The following is a 21,279-nucleotide window of genomic DNA, read 5'->3' as shown; positions in this document are numbered from 1 at the left end:
GTGTGTGATGTCCTTAGGTTAGTTAGGTTTAAGTAGTTCTACGTTCTAGGGGACTGATGACCACTGCAGTTGAGTCCCATAGTGCTCAGAGCCATTTGAACCATTTGGTTATTAATATTATGAAAGTCGTTACACTCCCCCTCGTAATACCTATTTCTCATCGTAATTAGGACAAAGCAGAGTAACAGCGGATCTCGGGATATGGAGAAACGATAACATCATCTGTTTACGCTGTGCCTACACCATCAGCTACATGGAAACGATATCCAAAACAGGGCATCGTTCAGACATATCTCGTAAATAAAGTCGCCGTAAATCCAGATTTAATCAGGCAGATTTTCGATTTTCTGGGTAGATAAATGATATTTCGCCAATGACGCTCCTGTCAACAGACACAATATACATAACCGGGCTCCTGAAAGTCTTCACTGATTACGACCATACCCAGGCGAGCTGGTGTCTTAACGTATGGAATGGTATTCTAGGAGACCCCATCACCATCATTGGACGAGTTTATTTGGCTCCCAGACTAACTGCTCAGCTAAATGTAGGGATCTCCTAGAAAACATCCCACTTCATTTATCTGTGATTCACTGATATCAGCAACATTATGTACCCCCTATTATTGTAGGGGGATTAGGGAGTATCAGAACAATGTGTACCCCGAACGGTGGAGAGTCGCGGTGGTTCCATTCGATGGTCAGCGAGATCACGTGATTTAATCCCCTTGGATTTCTTATGGGGTTATTTCAAAGTCAAGGTTTACGAAACTGAACCGGAACATTCAGATGTTTTAAAAGAAAGAGTATGTCATGCTTGCGCTTCAATACCAGCAGAAATGTTACGAGATTCCATGCCAATACCGAAAGGCTCTTACATTAATGCATCCAACAAGGCGGACATGCATTTGAATATTAGTATTATGAATAATGCAGTTATAAATATCTGCCAGTTTATAACATAGGTTTAAAGGAAAATCATTTGTGATAATCGTTTATTCATTGTTCTTTACGGCAATCAAAAATGTGAAAGCGTTTATGTAATACAGCCAACTGTGAAGTATGAATGTGTTGTTAATAAACCTTATACTGATATGCCTTGAAATACAGTTAATATGCTTTGGCGGTTGTATAGATTGTTTTGGTCAGGGAGAATCATTCTCCTCAACAGGCACCTTTCTCGAGCCCAGAAATCTAATCCAGCACCGCTCCTACAGCAAGTAAGTTTTCTATTGACAAGCTATAGGACGAGTTATAGTTGTAAAGCGTTTGATTTCAAGCGCTGGTATTAAGTATAGCAGGCTCTTCTCTTTGTTGGTGTGGAGCGCCCTTTAGTGTTCTACTTAGGTAAACCTTTCGGCGTTTGTGGTATCGGGGATTAACTAACGTCAATGGGGGATGATGTGCGTGGGCCACATGGTATGTATCTGTATTTGTACACAACTAAATTGATTCCAAAAAAGTTGAGAATATATTCTGATACCACACAAATAAGTTGCGCCCCACAGCATCGCAAAAAATAATTAGTCAATTTAGAAATTAAATATATTATCGCTATTTCTTAACACCGTATGAAAAGTTGAAAGTGAAAAATTTCTAAGCACGAAATCTGAAATTCGTCAAGAAAATGAAATAAAAAAAAAATCTCTCTCTTTGTATGTAGCTTACTTGAATACAAATAATTTAGAATGTATTCTGATGTTACTGCATCATCGCAAAAAATAATGAGACGAATTAGAAAGTAAATTATAAAATAAACACTCAATTACCAAACTTCTAAGCTTAATGGAGCATGCATCCAAACAGCTGACTAGAATAATGTACGGAAAAATGGAAAACAGATTCGACCATATGTTAGGTGACGATCGGTATGGCATTAGAAGAGGTAAAGGCATCAGATACACAGTTCTGAGATTGCACTTGATAATGAAGCATGGTTGAAGGAAAGTCAAGACACCCGCATAGGATTAGTCGATCTAGAAAATCGTTCGACAATGCAAAATCGAGCAATAATGGTGAAAGGTTAAGAAAAAAATAGTAAGATATTGGGGAACGTGGGTGATATACACCACGTACAAGAGCAAAGTGGGAAAAATAAGACTGGAAGACCACGAACGAAGTGCTCGAACTAAACTCCGTAAGACAAGGATGTAGTCTTTCACCCCTGCTGTTCAATCTATACAAAGAAGAAGCAATTGCCGAAATAAAAGAAAGATTCAAAAGCAGAAATAAAAAGTCAGAGTGAAACGATATCACATAGAAAAATCGCTGGTGATATTGCTATCTTCAACGAAGTTGAAAGAGAATTACAGGATCTGTCGAAAGGAATGCATTGTCCAATTGGTATAGAATTTAGACTGAGCGTCAACTGGAAAACGACAGAAGTAATGAGATGTAACAGAAATGAAGATAGCGAGAAACTTGACATCAAAACTGGTGATCATAAAGAAGGTGAAGTTAAGGAATTCTACTACACTGGCAGTAAAAAGCTCGTGACGGATGAAACAAGGAGGACAAAAAAAGCAGACTAACACATGCAAAGAACACATTCCTCACCAAGAGAAGTCTACTGGTATCAAACATACACTTTAATTTGAGGAGGAAATTTCTGATGATGTACGTCTGGAGAACAGTACTATATGGTAGTGAATCATGGACAGAACAGAAACGAAACGTTTGAGATGAGGGTCTACAGAAGATCGTTGGGAATGAAGTGGACTGATAAGGTAAGGAATGAGGAGGTTGTCCACAGATTCGGCAAAGAAAGGTACATATGGGAAACACTGACAAGAAGAGGGGACGGGATGATCGTACATGTGCCACGACATCAGGGAGTAACCTTCACGGAACTAGAGTGAGCTGTGTAAAGTAAAAATTTTACGGGAAAACGGGGATTTGAATATATCCATCAAATATCTGAAGACGTTGGGTGCTAGGTCTACTCTTAGATGAAGAGGTTAGTGCAGGATAGGACTTCACGGAGGACCGCATTAAACCAGTCACACGATTGGTGACTCTAAAGAAAAGCCTTATTTCAGGTAAGTGGCTATAGATGCCAATGAGAAAGTATTTTCTAGATGAAATCGGCATCCAGAGACAAATGAACACAGTTACCAGTTACGAGCCGACACCTTCATCTTCCGAGAGCTGATCATATCCCAATTAAATTCTTTGTTGTTTATGTTAATTGTTTTCAGTTTTTCCAAAGCAAATGTAAACAACAACAAAATGTGATATCAAAACAAAAGACGTAGAAATATGAAGTTATCGGTTCTAAACGGAATCAACTTGTATTTTGTACACTGCAACTGTGAGAAATGTAAGTATCCGACAAAGTAACAGGAAGTGAGTTCTTGTTCCAATTACCATTGTTACTGAGGCGCTACATTTTATTTGTGATAGTATCAGTACATAAAACAACATCAGGTTCTTACCTGGTCGAATTGTACTCGATAAAACACCTTTCCAATATGTTTTAAAATTTGAAAGCACAGCTTGGCATAAAGATCAAGCGCCATACAATAATGCGTGTTTGATGACTTTCTCCATGGTTTAGCATCTGGATCAACTCTAGGGACATAGAGCCCAACCATCAGAATTTTTCACATAACCCATACAAGTTGTCAAGCTACCCGACGGTTAGCCACTCTTCATGTCCTGAGCTTAGTGCTCAATACGTTTATAGAGTGCAAGGTTCCTTTTTTATAGGTGACTTTGCATTACTTTCGAGACGACAGACTCTGGATTTTGTAATGAGTAAAGCGGATAGAATTATCGCCCTGAAGTTGTAAGCTGTGTACGAGTTCTTAGCGATGAATACTCTAAGAGAGAGAAAACGACGCTCTATAAAGGAATTGTCAATATGGACTACGTCTTAGAGTGTATTAGTAACATTTGACACGATCTGGTTTCCTAAAGTATGCTTCCTCTTATTGATGTTTTATTTAAATTTGCTTCAAGTACGAGCTAGTGAGATACGGTTGCAACTTGACTACGATATTAGATAATACGTCTCTAATGCCAAGTAGTTTACAGGAATTGAGTAAGGTCAGACGTCTGTTGCTGTGTCACTGGGGGCTTATGTGAAGCATGTTTTAGCATTTTGTCACTGAATGGGTATCATTATTGTGTGCGAGAGGTACCTGACTTCTGTTATACTATCTTTCATACAGTTAACAAATTTTGGCACTGTGAACTGATGGCTACACAACTGGGGAAACTGCCCCACAGCAGAGAAGCTAACAGATGGTAGGACAGCATATTCCCTTCGAAAAGTTGTTAAGTTAAGTAGATCTATTCCAAATTATTTAATGTAATGTAGCCTCTTATCTCGTCTGATGCGTTAAATAGTGCATAAATCTGTGTTGTGTGATTAGTTTTCAGATGTTAATCGAACGTATTCCTTGGTGCCTACGTATTTTATTCCGCGTATCACTAGAATGTCAGGGTTTGCTCGTCACTGCTTATGAGAGTGGTTTAAGCAGTTTCATACAGATGCACGCCTTACTTCGTCTGCTGTCAAACACAAACATGATCGTCACCATCACACTTAGGGTTTATAAGGCGCTTAGCAACGACGGTAGTCCGTCTCGGGGCACTGCATGCCAGTCCACTGTTAATTCAGTTCGGAACAGATGTTTACTACTAATACTGATAGCTCCACTTTGGTCAAGTGTAAGAGACATACACGAAGAACTGAAGGTCATTACCATCAGCGACATGATCACATTTCCCATCAGAAAACTATTAGAGAGGATCGAAAATCTTATACTGACAATGCTGCTCTTACAAGAGAAACTCTCCATCTACTCACCCCCCCCCCCTCCCTCAGATTTAGTTGTAAAGTGGCCCAGTGGATAACCCGTCAATACGTGAACGCAGATCAAGCACGAAAAAAGAAGTTGTTCAGTGAACGGCCCAAGCTAAAGATGTGAAATGTCAAGCGAGTTGTCACAATCACGGCGTCGTGGTTGTGTGGTGACGGTGTTGTACTGCAAAGTGAAAGATCCGCATTCAGATCCTCCTCGTGCCCTTATTTTTTTCACAAAATTATGGGCTTTCCGTCCGTTCATTGGCATGCCTCTTCTCCTTCTGTAATCTTGGCAATTATCATACTATACAAAGGTTATAGATTATGAGTCATGTGATAACAATGTATTGCCGTCGCAATCGAATAGTGAGAGCCTGCGAGATGCCGCGTAGACGTCTAACACCAATGAAAACAATTTGTAAAAGGATGTGAACTATGTTACAACAAAGGAAGTGAAGAGTCAAAACTTCCAAAACAAAACGCAAGAGTTATAGTATGTGCTACTTGCGTAGAAACGCAGGAGGTACGTACGTCTAGAGATCACTTTCATACACCTGGCTGTTGCGAGCGGACGTTACACCACGACACAAACACAAATTAGGAAATGGCAAACAGACTCGTCGATGACCAGACGAACAGTCCATACTTTTGTGAAAAATTAGGTTCACGAGGGAGATTTGAACACGGATTTCCGCATTGGTAATCCAACACCGTGACAACATAAGCACGACGTCATTGCTGTTATTATTCGCTGGCTGCTGTACATCTTGAGCTTGGATAGCTCACGGTTTTCATTTGGTTTCTTTTTTCTTCTTTTTTCACAGTCCGGTACACCTCCTTCCTGTTTTCATGCCTGATCTGTTTTCAGGTTTTAACGGGCTATCCATAGGGCCATTTCACCACTAAATGTAAGGGGGAGGGGGGGGGGGGGTGCGAGGAGAGAGTTTCCATTATACAGGAACAGTCAACCCACGACGATGCGATGATGTGAGAGTTTAACAATCACTGAACAACCAACACAGGCAATACAGTTAAACGAACACGTGAATAGGGCAGTAGGGTTAGAGCCCAAGCGTTCTACTAACATTGAGAAACGATGAAAATTTACAGATCAGACATGGTTATAGGGCTATAATTGCAAAGGCATGATGACATGCATTACAAGGATTTTTCTGGAACTTTCTTTAGACGAGTTAGTGGTGAATGTGTGAAATACTGTTTATATGCGTCTATCCGAGATTCCGTTCAATCTTCACCCGATCGCATGATGGTTCAAATGGCTCTTAACACTATGCGACTTAACTTCTCAGGCCATCAGTCGCCTAGAACTTAGATCTAATTAAACCTAACAAACCTAAGGACATCACTCACATCCATGCCCGAGGCAGGATTCGAACCTGTGACCGTAGCGGTCGCTCGGTTCGAGACTGTAGCGCCTAGAACCACACGGCCACTCCGGCTGGCCGATTGCATGATTCAGGGCTTACAGAGTATAATACTGCACTTCAGATGGCTCTCTGCATGTAAATTTGAATGAATAAAAGGATGTCGTAGGACGTTTTTAAGACAGCAGAATCAAAATTGTTAAACGGTAATAAACTGGACCGATAACTACGTAATTGCTAGTACATACTTCGTTATTCTGTTCTGCGAGGTTTACCAGTAGCTCTGATACATGCAGTTCGTTATCCTAGGAATAAAAATGTGGCGTGGTTCCTTCTTCTGTAATGACCATTACTGTTACAATACTCTTATCCTCTTAAATACCGTGAACGTAAACTAGGTCCTCCTTTCAATATTTGTAAGAAGTGGAGCTAATTTTCTATGAAAACTTTAGTTTTGAGCCGGTTTCAATAAATTAAATGATTGTTAGCAAAACCTTAAACATTTCAGTCCTGTGATGGAATTTACAGATTTGATAACCATTCTGTTTGAAACGTGAACGAAACTAGATTATGAAAATATCTGTACGACGGCGTAACTACTGGGGAAATACGAAACGACAGCGATTTAATTTACGACCAGAAGCTAACAGAGACGATGTGTCGAACTTAATTATAATTTGCTTGATAGAGTTGCACGTCTCAGACGAGTCACTGATCAACTACATGAGACCAGATGGGGCAACAATACGTACAAGTCTTGGATGGTACTGAGGCCCAAAGATCTACACCTAAATCCTTCTCCATCATTCTCCGATAAAATAGGTAATCATTTCGGCTTTAAATAATAGATTTCTCTATCCGTCCTTCTGTGAATATCACTTGTCTCTTCTGATTCAAAGAAGTGGCGCTTGTAAGAACTCACACTTCCAATGAGAAAGATCTCTGAGATCTATTATGATATCTATTAAATTATATCGAGCAATTGAAAGTACATCGTGTAATTCAAAACGTATATAATACACGTAGCTCTGACTAGTACCGATGTAAATTATACATGCATCCTCCACTGTCAGTACCATACATTTAAAGACAATTTATTTTCAGATTCAGTGGTACGTCTTCCGTTAAGCTCATTTTCACAGCTCCTGCTGCTCAAGGGGGACCCCAGTTAATTTAATAAGAACTTGGCTGCCAGAGAACTTATGAAGTTAGAAGTTGTGTTCCGAGTCGTCGCAGCGGTAGAGAAGCTTCTAGAACGTTAACTTCCCGTAATACCCGGAGTTACTCTTAATGTCTCCGAACATTTTAATTTAGTCCATGATTTGTTGGCGAGTTTTGGGTGAAGACGGATCGTTCAAGCATGGACGGAACACCCAAGGGAGGATTAATGCTTCGGAGTGTTCGTTAGAGTTGCGTTGGCAGGGGTCGATGACCGGGGGTTGCAGACAGCCGGTCTGTGCGGTACAAGACCAGCCAAAAAGCTGCAATTGTTTGCGAGTCGGAAAAAATATGGGGCCATAAAAGTGATGAATGGCGGTAATAAAAAAGCGCAGTCGCCTATCGTAATATGTTTAGACGTATAGCAGCAAATTAAAACAAAAATGGGTGCATTAGTGTTACAATAAAAGCGAGTTTACTTAACTGCTCGGCAGCATAACAAACAGAGTGTTTAGTGATAAAAGATGCATTTAATTCTGAAATATTCGGAATGAATTATCGCACACACTGCTTGTAGGGCGTAAAATGAATAATTCCAAAGTGGAAACTACCGTACATCAGAACGCGCGAACAACGAAAACACGTTAAATGCTATCAACAAGAACACACAGAAGTGTGCTGGTGTCATTACAATCATAATTTAGAAGTATCCATATCAGCCGTGATGTACTCGATGGTAGTACGCATGCCAATGTTGCAACTATGAAGAGAAATAATTTTCTGCAACCACAACTTCGAACGTATGTCAGGGAAGTACAGTTTGTATAGCATTATGTTACGGGTTCATTTCTAGACACCTCGAATGCAATACTCACTCTTATTTGATACCAGAACCGGTCTGTGTAGATAGGAGAACAATGTGTTTTGCGGTAATGGACTTCATAAAGCTCGTTGTTGGATTTAGCGTATATTGCGAGCGCTTGCTATGTCGAGATATAAAAAATTTGAACAAACTATTTATTTAATGCCAAACTGTCTGTAATTTTTAAATCCTAGCCCTAGTGATTTCATAATCGTAGCCATAAATATAATAAATTTAGATTCTTCTCTCACGTACCATCATGAGATGATTGACTTATTCTTTATTATTATATGCAAGACGAATGATATGGGAAAGTGTCATATCTGATGCTTCGATATTCTTGATGATAAAAGTATGTCCACGTTGTCTGTAAACCTGTTGTAATTTTCACTTTGGTATACAACTCATGTTCTTTTCACTTGAGATGATAAACATTTTAGCGTCAGAATATCATTACAAGCAAATGACTGAAGTAACAGCTGTCATATTAATTATATTAATATAACTGTTTTTTTGGTAGATTCCTACTAAATTTAGCAGTTTTCACTTGTGACCAAGATTTGAAAACGACCTGCAGGTAGACTCTAAAACATTTTTCCTTAAATGTAATCATATTATCATCAGTCTCTAGTCACTTGAAAGGTATTCAGCTCATGCCAGAACAGCTTTATCGAGGCAAAAAGTCGTGACTAGGTAACGTTTTGACCTGCATCAACCTTCCTATATACAACGGTTCCATTGTTGAAACACATCCAAAATGCATAAGATAAACCTAACTCACTCATATTCTAAGAGTCTATATGGGTTACCACATAACTAAGCTTTCGTAGGACATTTAATTGCCGAATTACTTTATTTCGCAGCTACTATTACTACTACGCATTCTGCAAAGTAAACACACGCAGCCAAGTACGTAGAAGAGAACACCGTAGTGTATCGCCGTTTATACACTGTATAGTAAAATTAAAAGGTCACATTTTCGAACATCATAAATGACTCCCATTGCGACATGTAGGTTTCAGATTTCGCTCAAAGGTGCCTACAACCTTCCTTTGTAATGATGCGCGTGATACACTGTGACGTCACCGTCGGACACAGTAACTCCTCAGACAACAAGGTGTCGACGCTATGAAAAAAAAGGGCCGTAGCTAAGAAGTTCATGTGACCTGTGAGGTGAGTCAATGACGTCACACTGTTTCACAACAGTTCCACCCAACGCCATTGCGGACGTGTCACACCATTGGCAGGTAGTCACACCCCATCTGACCCACATTTCACTCCTTCTTCTGACGTCTCTGTGATAGAGGTCGGAACCGTGACCCCCAACGTTTAAATCACGCAGTTTCCTGTTGGGTGACCGCGGGAAACATTTCAGACACACCTCTGCTAAGAATCGACAAGAAAAGGCCTCTGAGGGCATGAATGAAACTACCCCTTTCCCTGGGGCGTTGATTCTTACGTGTTTCGTGGTCGGAAACAACAGTCCGCAGCTCAACGAGCAACCGAAAGATGTTCTGGGCATTCTTTGACACTGTTGATACCCTCAGTCGTTTCAGTCGTTCTCGTAGGACATTTTGGGGTTGCATCCCTGTTGAACGTGATCACACCCATCTTGAGTGCAGCGCGACTGTAGATCCTTTTCTCGCGTACAAATTGGACACTAGGAGCTCTTCAGAGACACTCGACGAGATTTGAACGTTATCGGAAGCAGTGAAAGGTAATTATGCTTTCTCAAAGTTCCTCTTTTGCATCCTCCTGTGGCGTTATCAGGCGAAGGCGCAACATTGACATATGTGTGAATAAAACAGTAAATCGTACCTCTAAGACCCGCCAGTTCAGAAAAAGCTTATATGATACACATGAAGTTTTATTGAGCAGGTTACATATATACCTGTCATAACCTTCCACATGAAGTCATCCTGGCGGCTGCTGTAGCGCCTGACGACAGACAAACCGGACCCAAGAGTGTCAAAATGGTTGCCTGTACCTCAGGTGCTAGAGCAGTCATCAGGCTGATTGGTGTCGAAATTTCTGACAGGTACATTTGGAACGTGGTCAATGAAGGTGCGTGGGTTGCCCGAGAGCGTTGCCAAACTAGGGAGGTGTTAGAATGACCCTTTGCCATTTTCGTCAGGAACTTGTTAATTTTGCACATCCAAGTGATCACTCCACCGGAGGGCGGAAAACTGGAGAGCTCAAAATGCATCCCTAAGTACCATTTGAAGCGAAACAATCGCTGTATCGTTTGTAAGATACAGAGGCGAGCGAGTGTGCCGGGATTTACCCCAGTTCACTGATAGTAGAGCCACATCACCTTAACGCGCTGCGCGTAGCACACAAGATTGTTCTATAATTATGTTTAAAATTAAAAGTCAAAATTTCCATTTGAAAATTTGTCAACATATACTTTATTGTAATGACATTTTGAACAACAAGTCTACATGTAATTAAACCAATGGCTTCCATAAAAATTCAGTTTTAAGAAAACAATTAATGGCGCTAAATAATAAAGCTAGAAAGCTAGAATTAGGTCAGAACGTGCCTATGGAGGTAAGAAATGCGCGGTGCAAGTTTCAAAGCAAAAGAATTAAAATTACAGCTAGAATCCACGTTTTTAATAAAATTAAAGGCGCTGAATTTTGAACTTAGAAACGTAAGAATTTGTTTTGTGCTTCAATTCACCCTAATAGTAGTAACTAAGAAACCACGTTACGCCACCTCTTACAGTTTTTGAGCAATTTAATCAAAACCAAATTTGTCACTAAAATATACCCATTTGTAACAGATTAAATACCCTAATTTTAATAGTAGAAAATTTTGGTTACAGCACATGATAAAGCCTACTAAATAATAGAGTTATACCAAATTTTAGAACCGCAGTAGTAATAACATCCAATAAAAGTTCTAGTAAATATACGGTTCAGAGGTAACGATCTACCGTTAGTTACAGTATAAAAATTCTAGAAGAGAAAGTTTTTAGTTCAAGCGAGCTGAAACATTTTCTGTGCTTTCAAACAACTTACCCGAATGCATGTAAAAATAAGAAGATTCTAGATTAATTGATAACTTTGTTACTAAAGATTATGTGCGCAAGGAAGCGGTCGTTCAGAGGCTGCTGCCGTGTGCATAAGGCAGATAACAACAGATGTTCCCTCGGCCGTCCGGTGCGGCACGTATATGAATACAGCTAGAGAGGCAGGAGAAAAGGCGCCGCCGACGTCCCGAAGAGGCAGGGCGTGCATGTTGCGCTCTACGCGGACGATATGGCTCTCTATGGAAGAAGCATCAACGCAAGGCTAAGGCGTAACCGCCTACAATCGGCTTGTGACGTCCTTTGGGCCACCAAATGGCGGCTCAAGTTTAACGAAACCTAAATCCAGGCGGTGATCTTCACAAGGAAGAAGATTCCTGTCGACCGGCAGCCACTCAGCATCATGGGAGGCCCCATCCCACGGTCGATCACCGGACGCTACCTAGGTGTCACTCTGGACCGGCGCCTGTCGTGGAGGGCGCGTATCAGGGAAATAAGGGGTAAAGCGGTTGGCAGATTGCGCTTGTTACACCCCATACTCAACCCAGCGACGACCCTGACCCCACACTGCGGCATTACTCTCTACCTGACACTAATCAGGCCAGCGTTAGAGTACGCTGCTGTAGTGTGGGTGCAACGCGGCCGACTTGTCAATTGCAAAGCTGCAGACGGTCCAGAACAAGGCGCTTAATTTAGCGCTTCACCTGCCACGAGACTTCAGCACCGGACAACTCCACAGAATAGCGGGAGCACCGATTCCGGCAAGGGGCGCAGCGTTTTTATGCCGCTGCTCGGACGTAGGAGAACGACCTCGTTCCCAACTTGGGCAACCAAGAGCACTGGCGCCCGACCACAAGGTGGCCAGGCCTGTTGCTGGTGTAATGGAACGCCGCAACATGAGCAAGAAGACCCAGTAGCAGCAACGCAACCATGAAGAAGAATCCAAAGAGAATACCACATTCAACACCCCCAGGGTGAAGTAGGAACGGCGTGATCCGTCCATCCTACAACTCACCGGAGCATGAAGCTCCATGAATTTGAGAAGCAGGAGAAAAGGTTCACTTCGCACTCAGCCACTGTAAGATCCGCGTCTGTTAAACGCGGATTGCGCTCTGCCTAAGATGAGGTCAGAGACGGACTTTGACAAAAGCGAATTTGCGGTAAAAACTGATAGTGGACTGGCAAGGACTGTACACCGTCCTGGATCTCTTACATTTTGCTAAAATAACTGTTAGTGTGCCGTCCGTGATAATTACAAGCGGTAAATATTATTTCCACTTTCGTGGCGAGCATTTATTTCAAACAGTTATTCGAGTATTAGTAGTCAAGGCGAAGGACAAGGAACATAGCGTAGAAGTCGCCCCTGAACTGCTAGTTGTGCTGTTTAGAATAAAGAGATTTACTGTCAATTGAACATTGTGATTTTCAAAGTGTTGTGTGTGAGATACTTTACTCAATATATTTTTGAACTAGAACTTTGCACCTTCATTTATAGGCACAGTCCTGACCCCGATAAGTAGAAGGACAACAGAAACATTTCTTTCAGTGGGTTAGACCAAAATGTGGCCATGTAGTATGTTCGCCATCGCTTTCTGGATGACCACAAAATTAGTTGCTACGTTCTAGTAAGATGGCGACCAACAATACTATAGAACCAACAACAACTCAATATTTAACCAGCCGCCCCATACATATTTATTGCTTCGGATCACGTTCATACTTCGTCGAATGGTTTTGTACGGTATTAAGTGGTATCATCATGTATCCGAGATCAAAATTGCGGTTGCGCTGTACTCCACTTCTGCGTCGCAATGGGAGACAGTGACGGGCCCCAATAATTTATCCTTGACTTCTGTTGCTCCGTGTAGTTAGGTGGCGTAGAATGTCAGTAGCCTTCAGTGATCTTTCTCGACGTTTATTGTACAACCAGCATACGGCCACGGAATACAGAGGGTTTCTTACAACTGATGTATGTTACTTAGTGTTCCTCTGTACTGTACGTTATCTGGGCCTGTAAACTGGACTGAAGAGAGTGCATATCTTCATTTGTATGAATGTGGTGATCGATTTAATCAAGCAAAGATCCTAGGCAATGAAACGTATTAAGTTCGAAATCTGTCACACAGAAGATAATTAATTAGATATTTCTAATGATGGCGTTTTCTCTATCGTCCAGTAGCATGGAAGAAATATGAGTATATATTTAAGTCCCTGTCTCTTCTGTTAATCGATTCTGGTATGCTGCACATACCCTCTTTGACTTTAATAAAAATAGGTTGAACGGTGGTAATCTAGGTACCTAGTGTGTTATGTGTTTTTGACTGGGGGGTAAGTCTTTGAAATGAAGTAAGAGACAGCTCACAGTCGCTTCCTCTGTTCCGTCAATGCTTACAGACCGGAGAAACGGTCCCATCCACCGTATTAGATTGAAATCCAAGCATCCGGCTGTTTTATTCTATGACGTACTGGCTTTTGGCAGCACTTCGTTTTGTCGGACACAGAATGTTGGGCATCAAGTTCGGAGCTTTTTAGCTTTAATGTTCACCTGAATATTTGGGTCTTAGCGCAGGTGAAGCCATTTATCCGCACCCAAGATGAATACTCATAGTTGTGACTGCCCTATCTACGAGGCTGTCGGGATTCAAATTTTATCGCCCTTCTCAAGGATAGATATACTTCTTCTGGAAATGTTATTTGAGACGGCACACGTAGTAGAGTGAAATTACAAACTATGGGTATTGTTTAACCAAAAATGTGGTTCTTCGTGTGAAACCTAGTTGAGGAGGTCATTTCTTTACTTAGCTCGATAAAGTCTGAGGTCCTTTTGTGAATTTACGTCAGATTTGCATATGCAGGAAAAGGTGTTAGTGTACACTTATTACTCAGAGGGGTGTAAGAGAAATGCATGCATCATGTGGTTGAAGGATCCAATTTGAACAAGTATGTTGTTAGATACATTACTTCGTTTTGAACAGTTTATATTGGCCTTCAGATACGTGAAATTCCTGACCTCCTCGTTCACACATGCTTTGAATTACCGAAGACTCAAGTGTAGATTATAAATGCCTTGCTAAATACCTATGACAGGAGCTGATTCATCCTTGCCGTCGTAGATTTTGATGTAATCATATGGGCAGTTGCGCTCGCCCGACGAGATGGGCCTCATGGGACACGTCATGATGTTCTCGCAGCGCTGGCCGTCTATGTTGAACTCCTCGTTCTCGATGTAGAGCTTGATGAAGGGCAGCCTGGTGTTGAGGTGGTAGCGGCAATGCAGCCCCCTGGGGTAGACGCCTGGGTAGGCGGGCGACTGCACGTAGCACGTCTGCAGGCGGCAGTCGCGGAACACGCGCTCACAGTAGGATCTGCAAGCATAGGGTAACACCTTCTATCTGTATAAATTAAAAATAATAATAATTGTACGATATTTGTCTGTTAGTTGTTGATAATAACACAGCTGTAGTGGCAGTAGGACGCGTAGTTTCTCGTTTCTGCAAGGAGTTACTCAGATTGCAGACCTGAGTGGCCACAGTGAAGACATCTTATAGGTGGATTCCACTTTAGCGTTTAAACCTGGATCGAACAGTCACACCCTCCGCTGTAACGACGTTCGCCTGGTGTTACATATCCCATTAAGAGTCTCAGTGGTCTGTAACGCTGACTCTTTCTATTGCGATGTAGCTCGCCCCGGATATACTAGCACTTAGTATTGGTAGCGTGAGAGAAGTGTTTCACAGAGTAAGAGCATTTTACAATTTAAGTGGTGAACTACTGAAACGTCCCACATCCACCACTACTGGCGGCTCACTTCCAACTGCGCAACGATACGCGCTGTTAACATCCAGCTGCCCAACACTACAATGGCAGACAACAATGCAAACTAGCCACAGACTGCACACAGCACAGCCAGTGATTTTCATACAGAGCGCTACGTGGCGTTACCAATAAGAAAACCTAAACAGCCTACGTACATAGCCCCCATGCTCCCCACAAAAAATTTTACAAATTGTTTTGGACAGTGGCCAATACAGATTTGAAAACATTTTCATGAATACAATAACAAAGAAATCAAATGAACACACTTATTGATACAATGTTGGTCAAAAGCTGAAATTTTCTCACAGTCCATAAAGACAGTCCTGATCGTTCATCACAATAAAGTAGCAGGGTTTTTCTCAAAGCCTGAGAAGTGAAAGAAAATGCACACGGAAGTAGTGGATTTCCATGCAGTCTTGAAGAAGTAGTCCTTTCAGCAGAAAGATAGTGCTGACTCTTGACATGCAGGATGGTAATGGGCCACAACAGAGCAAATCCACATCAGAGGCAGTCGAAGTTTTGAAGAATATTGGTAGGCAGGTCATCACAGAGCAGACCAACTGTAGTCCTGGTAGAGATTACGGTATTGGTGGGCCACCAGATCTGCAGACCCAATGCAGTCCTTGTAGAAATAAAGGTATTGGTGAGTCATCAAAGGTGTAGACCCACTGTAATCCTTTAAGTTTTCCTGAGTTTTTGCAAGTTGCGTAACCGAATCGGTAGATGCAACTGAGTCAATTTTAGCTTGCAAGGTCTCATGATTTTCATGAACAATAGTTTGCAGTGCTGTTATGGCTGCTTCGTGATTCTGTAATGCATTTTCATGTCGCGAAAAAATAGGTTGAAAATGCACACAAATTTGTGTTTTTAAGTCATTACAGAATTTTTGACATTTCGATTGAATGTTATGTAACTCAGTTGTTAAATCTTCACGTGTTTGTTCAAGCGTCATACCTAACTTCCGAATATTTTGTTCCATTGTGTCTAACTTTTGAAGCTTTTGCTGTGTTTGTCTCTGGTGTTGTTCCATTGTGTCTAACTTTTGAAGATTTTGTTCCATTGTGTATAACGTTTGAAGATTTTGTTCCATTGTGTCTAACTTTTGAAGCTTTGGTCCCATTTGTTGCATTAATTGTAATAACAGTGCACTGGTGTCTGAAACATGTTCCTCAGTGCTATTCGGCAGTGCATTTGAACCGCCAATATACGCATTTTGACAAGCATAAAATGTGTCTTGACTTGTTTGAGAAAACGGCGAGGACGCAAAACCTGATTATACAGTATTTGCAAGATTGTGGCCTGTCATTTCGGATTCCTGAGGCGAGCTGTTGCTGACCGATCGATCGATAATGCTTCCATGTTCACTACTTGTTTCACTGTCTACACCATTATTTGCCGCCGACTCCATTTCCCTATGCACAATTACCAAATTACTACTTTGAATGTCTGTTAATCCATTACACAGTGGTGCTGATAAGCTACGCTCGTCGCCACTATTATTTCTCAGTTTACTTTGGAGCCTAGTGTTACGTTTTTCACACGCCATTATTGTCACAATATTTCACAATATTTCAACACAGAAAAGCACAATTTGTAGAGCAAAAATAAGAAAACACATAGCACTGAAAATAATATCTACTTAGCTGCAAGCGCAGCTGCGAAATAATTGGTGCAAATCTACATGCATGCCACAACTGTTTTACTGTACAACAATGAAAGATTACAACTACAAAGTAGATTCTCTCTACAATTACACGCTAGCAATAAACAAAAGCTACACTAATTACACAAACTACAAGAAAAAATCAGAAGATTCCAGTGAGGTATCCTCGGCTAAGGGTCGACATATGAAACGTCCCCTTAGAAAAATTATTGAATTACTGTGCTGATAAATCTCTCACATTATTTGATTTTCAAACAGCTGAGAAAAACTGAACGTTCTCAGACATTTCGCTCTGTACCTATTCTGATCAACACTGACACAATATTTTTAGCGCAACGCAATCTGACTTTCAATAATCCCTACAAAAGAATGGCCCTGACTAACATTAACCTATACCTTTCACAAATCACTTACCTCACAAAAATCTTCGTTACTCGAACTACTGCAATACAGCGAGCGCCACTACTGCCAGCTAAATAAAAGATTCAAACTACTGAAGGCACTAACTACTGATAGGCATAGTTAGCAAATGAAAGATTTTCATAGAGAACAAACAATGTATTTACCCTAATAGTGCCCAAAAGTTACAATATATGTATCATTTCATAACATCCATTCTCACAAATGCATTGTTTCTGATGAACACACGTCCAGATCATCCGCTCTCAAAAATCAGCCATCTCACTTCCCCACATCCACCACTGCTGGCGGCTCACTTCCAACTGCGCAACGCTACGCGCTTTTAACATCCAGCTGCCCAACACTACAATGGCAGACAACAATGCAAACTAGCCACAGACTGCACACAGCACAGTCAGCGATTTTCATACAGAATACTACGTGGCGTTACCAATAAGAAAACCTAAACAGTCTAAGTACACTATCTCTAGCATGGAGAATTTAAGTACAGTTTCTATCGTACGTACGAAATGGGTCTCCTATTTCATAAGCGTAATTATATTTACTCGTAATTCGGTTGCTTTATATATGTTTCGCAGGTACCCTTAGTTTCACCTGTCATGTTCATTAACTTGGTATACCACACTCATGCTCATAAATTAAGGATAGCTGCAGAATGTGGTGCCGCACAACGTGACACACGGCGCGCCCGTGATACGAGCTGCTGTGTTTGACCAGTCTCCATTCGCCCTAGTAGTCTAACCCTCATAAAGTCGTAAATATGTGTTCTTTGAGCCATTTTCAACACACAGTCACCATGAGCACGGCTGAAAACGTCTGCACATTTACTCGCTGCACAGCACTCTGACATGCACCAACACACCTCTGCGTATGTGGACTGCTGCCAGCGCCACCGTGCGACGACGGCAGGTCAGATGCACCACATGGTCATACCACGAGGTTATTTAACCCGCAAACCGCCTACCAGAGCGTTGTTTCACCATGTATCAGCATTATCCTTAATTTATGAGCATGAGTGTGGTTCCCGTGGTGTCTGTGTATTATGTTGACAAAACAAATTATTTCCAACAGAAGTACGGACCAACATTAATAACCACTTTAATAAACGATTTTCTTTGCGTCTGGCGATTTGCAGATTGTCTCTAGTCGAAGCTATAAACGATCAAGGCTGCTATTAGTCTTACTTGAAGAACATATTTTCTGAAACACCCGTTACAGTCGTGATTCGAGCACAGCGTGTTCCATTGGATTGTCAAAAAGACATCTGCTTGCACTGAGCTGCTAGTGCACTGCTTGCTTACAGTTTTGTGCACACCTATACTGTTAGGCGTGGACGAATAGAGTTACCGCATCTGATCAGCGAAACAGTCGTGTTCGACAACCTCTCGCCGTTTGAGGGAACCTGTTGCATCTAAGAACACTCTCGAACTTCATCGTTCTGCTTGTCTATGTGTTATGGTCTGTGTAGACTTTATATCCCATTGGCGTACTGGCTTCCAAATCTTTGAACTCCATACAGTCACCGATGAACGTTTTTATGATACTGTACGTTTACTTTATGTGCATCTTTTCAAGGATACATTTGGCTCTGACCTAATTTTTATGGCATGGCAATGGGCGATCGCGTCAAGAAACGCAAGTGGAGAAGCTCTTTTAACGAGAGGATATTCGTCGAATGGACTGTTCCGCCCGATCCTCCAAGTGAAATCCAATCGAGCCCACTGTGGATGCGTTGGGGAGTCGTACTGCAAAGCGTCCACGTGCACCAACGTCCATCCAGCAATTGTCAATAGCGCTGGTGGAATAATGGAACGCACTACCACAAAAACTCCTTACAAACCAACTGGCCAGAGCTTGGGGGCACGTTCCAGAGCTTGCATTACCGACCGCGGTGATCTCACATACTACTATCACCCATGTCGCACCTTTCGAAATGTCCAGGGAGCCGCGATGAATCGCGTTGACTTAAGCGTAATTATTGTCTTCGAATAAAAGTGTAATTTCTACTCCTCTCACTGCGTATTTCTTTTAGTTACCTTGTGTACTGTTCTGTACTGCAGCAGTTCTTTCTATGTGTGCTTCAAGTTTCATCGAGCTATAGTATCTGGCAGTGAGGCATCGTGCGAATGTTACTTTCGTCTTTATAGATTTGCACATCAGTGATAACAAAGGCAATACAAACTCATTCACTTCTGATTATGAACATTAGAGATGTAAAATTTAGAATTGAGTTCCACTGACTGTAAGAGATGAAATGCTGAGTGTTTCAATTAATAGTACTTCATGTTACCAATGGATTGCTATCGAGTAGGGAAATGTGTTGTTCCTTCGGTCTGTTTTCAGACATTCACCTCTACGCAGCCCTGTAATAAAGATTTGATATAATTTCTTACTCCATTTATAAATGAGGGCATTCATTTTTTAGGTGCTCCAGTGTTTTCCTAAAATTACTAACAATACTCCGGAAAACTTAGGATTTTCCAAATTTGGAAACATATTCCAAGGTGGAACATGGTCATGAACCTATGAACAAATATTCAATTTAAATTTAAAGGTGTTACATTATTACTCAACTGAAAACAAATAAACAATAAGTAGACTCAAATTAAGCAGAAGTATGATCAAAAACCAGTTAAAAATATATTCTGAAGTAGAAGCTATTGGAAACAAACAAAAATTTTCATTTTGGAAACTCGTATATTTGCTAAGACATAACAGAAACTCTGTTCATATGCAAGTATCACATATTCCATGGTAAAAGGCCTCCTGCTGGTTCAAGGTATGAAATGTTGCACGATCGACCAGGTATGGCTTAAGTGTCCACATGTTAAGTAATAAATCTGAACATTAATAGCCCCTTACCCCCCCCCCCCCCTCCCTATAAAAATTTGTACATGAGGAATTAAAAATACATTCCAAATATAATATGAATACATGGCGTCTGTTCCTTCAGACATGTCCAAAAGAACAGACGTCATGTGGAATCCACATATTATGTTAATACATATTATGTAAATGGAAGGTGGCCGGGGGAGAAGGAAAGGAAACGGAAGGAACTGATGATATCGGCTGCATCTGGACTTTATAAGGAATCGGCGACGACGAGTGAAAATTTGTGCTGGACCGGGACTTGAACACGGGATCTTCTGCTTATTAGGCAGTTGTGTTTCTTTAATTTTTATTTAATTTTATTTTTTATTTTTTGTTCGAACCTCGGACCTCTGTCTTTCGCAGGAAAGGGCTCTACCCAGTTTCCTTTCTGTTTCTTTAAGGTGGTATAAAATCTGGTGGTCAGTTCCAGACTGGTACAGACACTGTGAGCAGCGGTCTAAACCTAATGCCATTCCTTTCCCATCCCGGAACGCCCCATCCACTGCACCATCCGGACACGATGTTTATCGCAAATGCACGGAATATCTCGACACGATCACCAACCGACTCAACGTCCCACCTAGCGCTACCTGTTAGGAGTCACTGTCCCTATCCTACACGCTTGCTAATTTTAGGTTCCCTCCGGACGTCAAATGATATTGCACAAGCACGCTGAAGGGTGTGGATTGATTCACCCTAGAGAAAGATCAGTTACACGATTGCGTGATGTCTGTTCTTTCAGACAATTCTTCAAAAAAATTCCAATACAGCTGATATTGTCAGTTCCTTCCCTTTCCCTTCATTTTCCCCCCTGTCTGAAAGAACAGACACTATGCATTCATGTAACTGATTCGCGTGGATGGGCAATGGATGCACAACCTTAACTGTGAATGCACAATACCGTTCGACTTACGGCGGGAATCTAAAAATTAGCGATAATGGAAGACATAGACAGGGACTGCGGGTAGGTGGCGCTAGCTGGTAGCGTGGCTCGGCCGGTGATTGCGCCGATATTGTCCGTGCATTTTCGAGATACTGTCCGGATGGTGCAGTGGTTAACGCAGTTGCCTAATACGTAGAAGATTCTGGGTTCGAGTCCCGGCCCGGTACATATTTTTACTTCTCGCCCAGGCAAAAACTCACGAATCAACTGTTAACATCAGGTCCTTCTCTTTCCTTTTCTTTGTCCACCCTCCATCTTCCGTTTGGATACTACCTCAAAGAGCTTTAACGTACAGTATAGAACTTACATGTGTAAAACGCC

At 41.5% G+C, this 21,279-nt stretch overlaps 1 protein-coding gene across 1 annotated transcript in view; it reads right to left on the bottom strand.

Annotated features, from left to right (window-relative positions):
* Positions 1–21,279, bottom strand: part of LOC124594052 (cubilin-like) — a 390,054-nt gene that overhangs the window by 82,801 nt on the left and 285,974 nt on the right. The window contains exon 4 of the mRNA XM_047132402.1: positions 14,324–14,610. Within this exon, the coding sequence (XP_046988358.1) occupies positions 14,324–14,610 (287 nt within the window). The remainder of the gene's footprint in view (positions 1–14,323; positions 14,611–21,279) is intronic.

The sequence above is a fragment of the Schistocerca americana genome, chromosome 2 (assembly GCF_021461395.2).
Source record: "Schistocerca americana isolate TAMUIC-IGC-003095 chromosome 2, iqSchAmer2.1, whole genome shotgun sequence".
Taxonomy (NCBI): Eukaryota; Metazoa; Arthropoda; class Insecta; order Orthoptera; family Acrididae; genus Schistocerca; species Schistocerca americana.
This window is presented reverse-complemented; position numbering and strand designations above follow the sequence as displayed.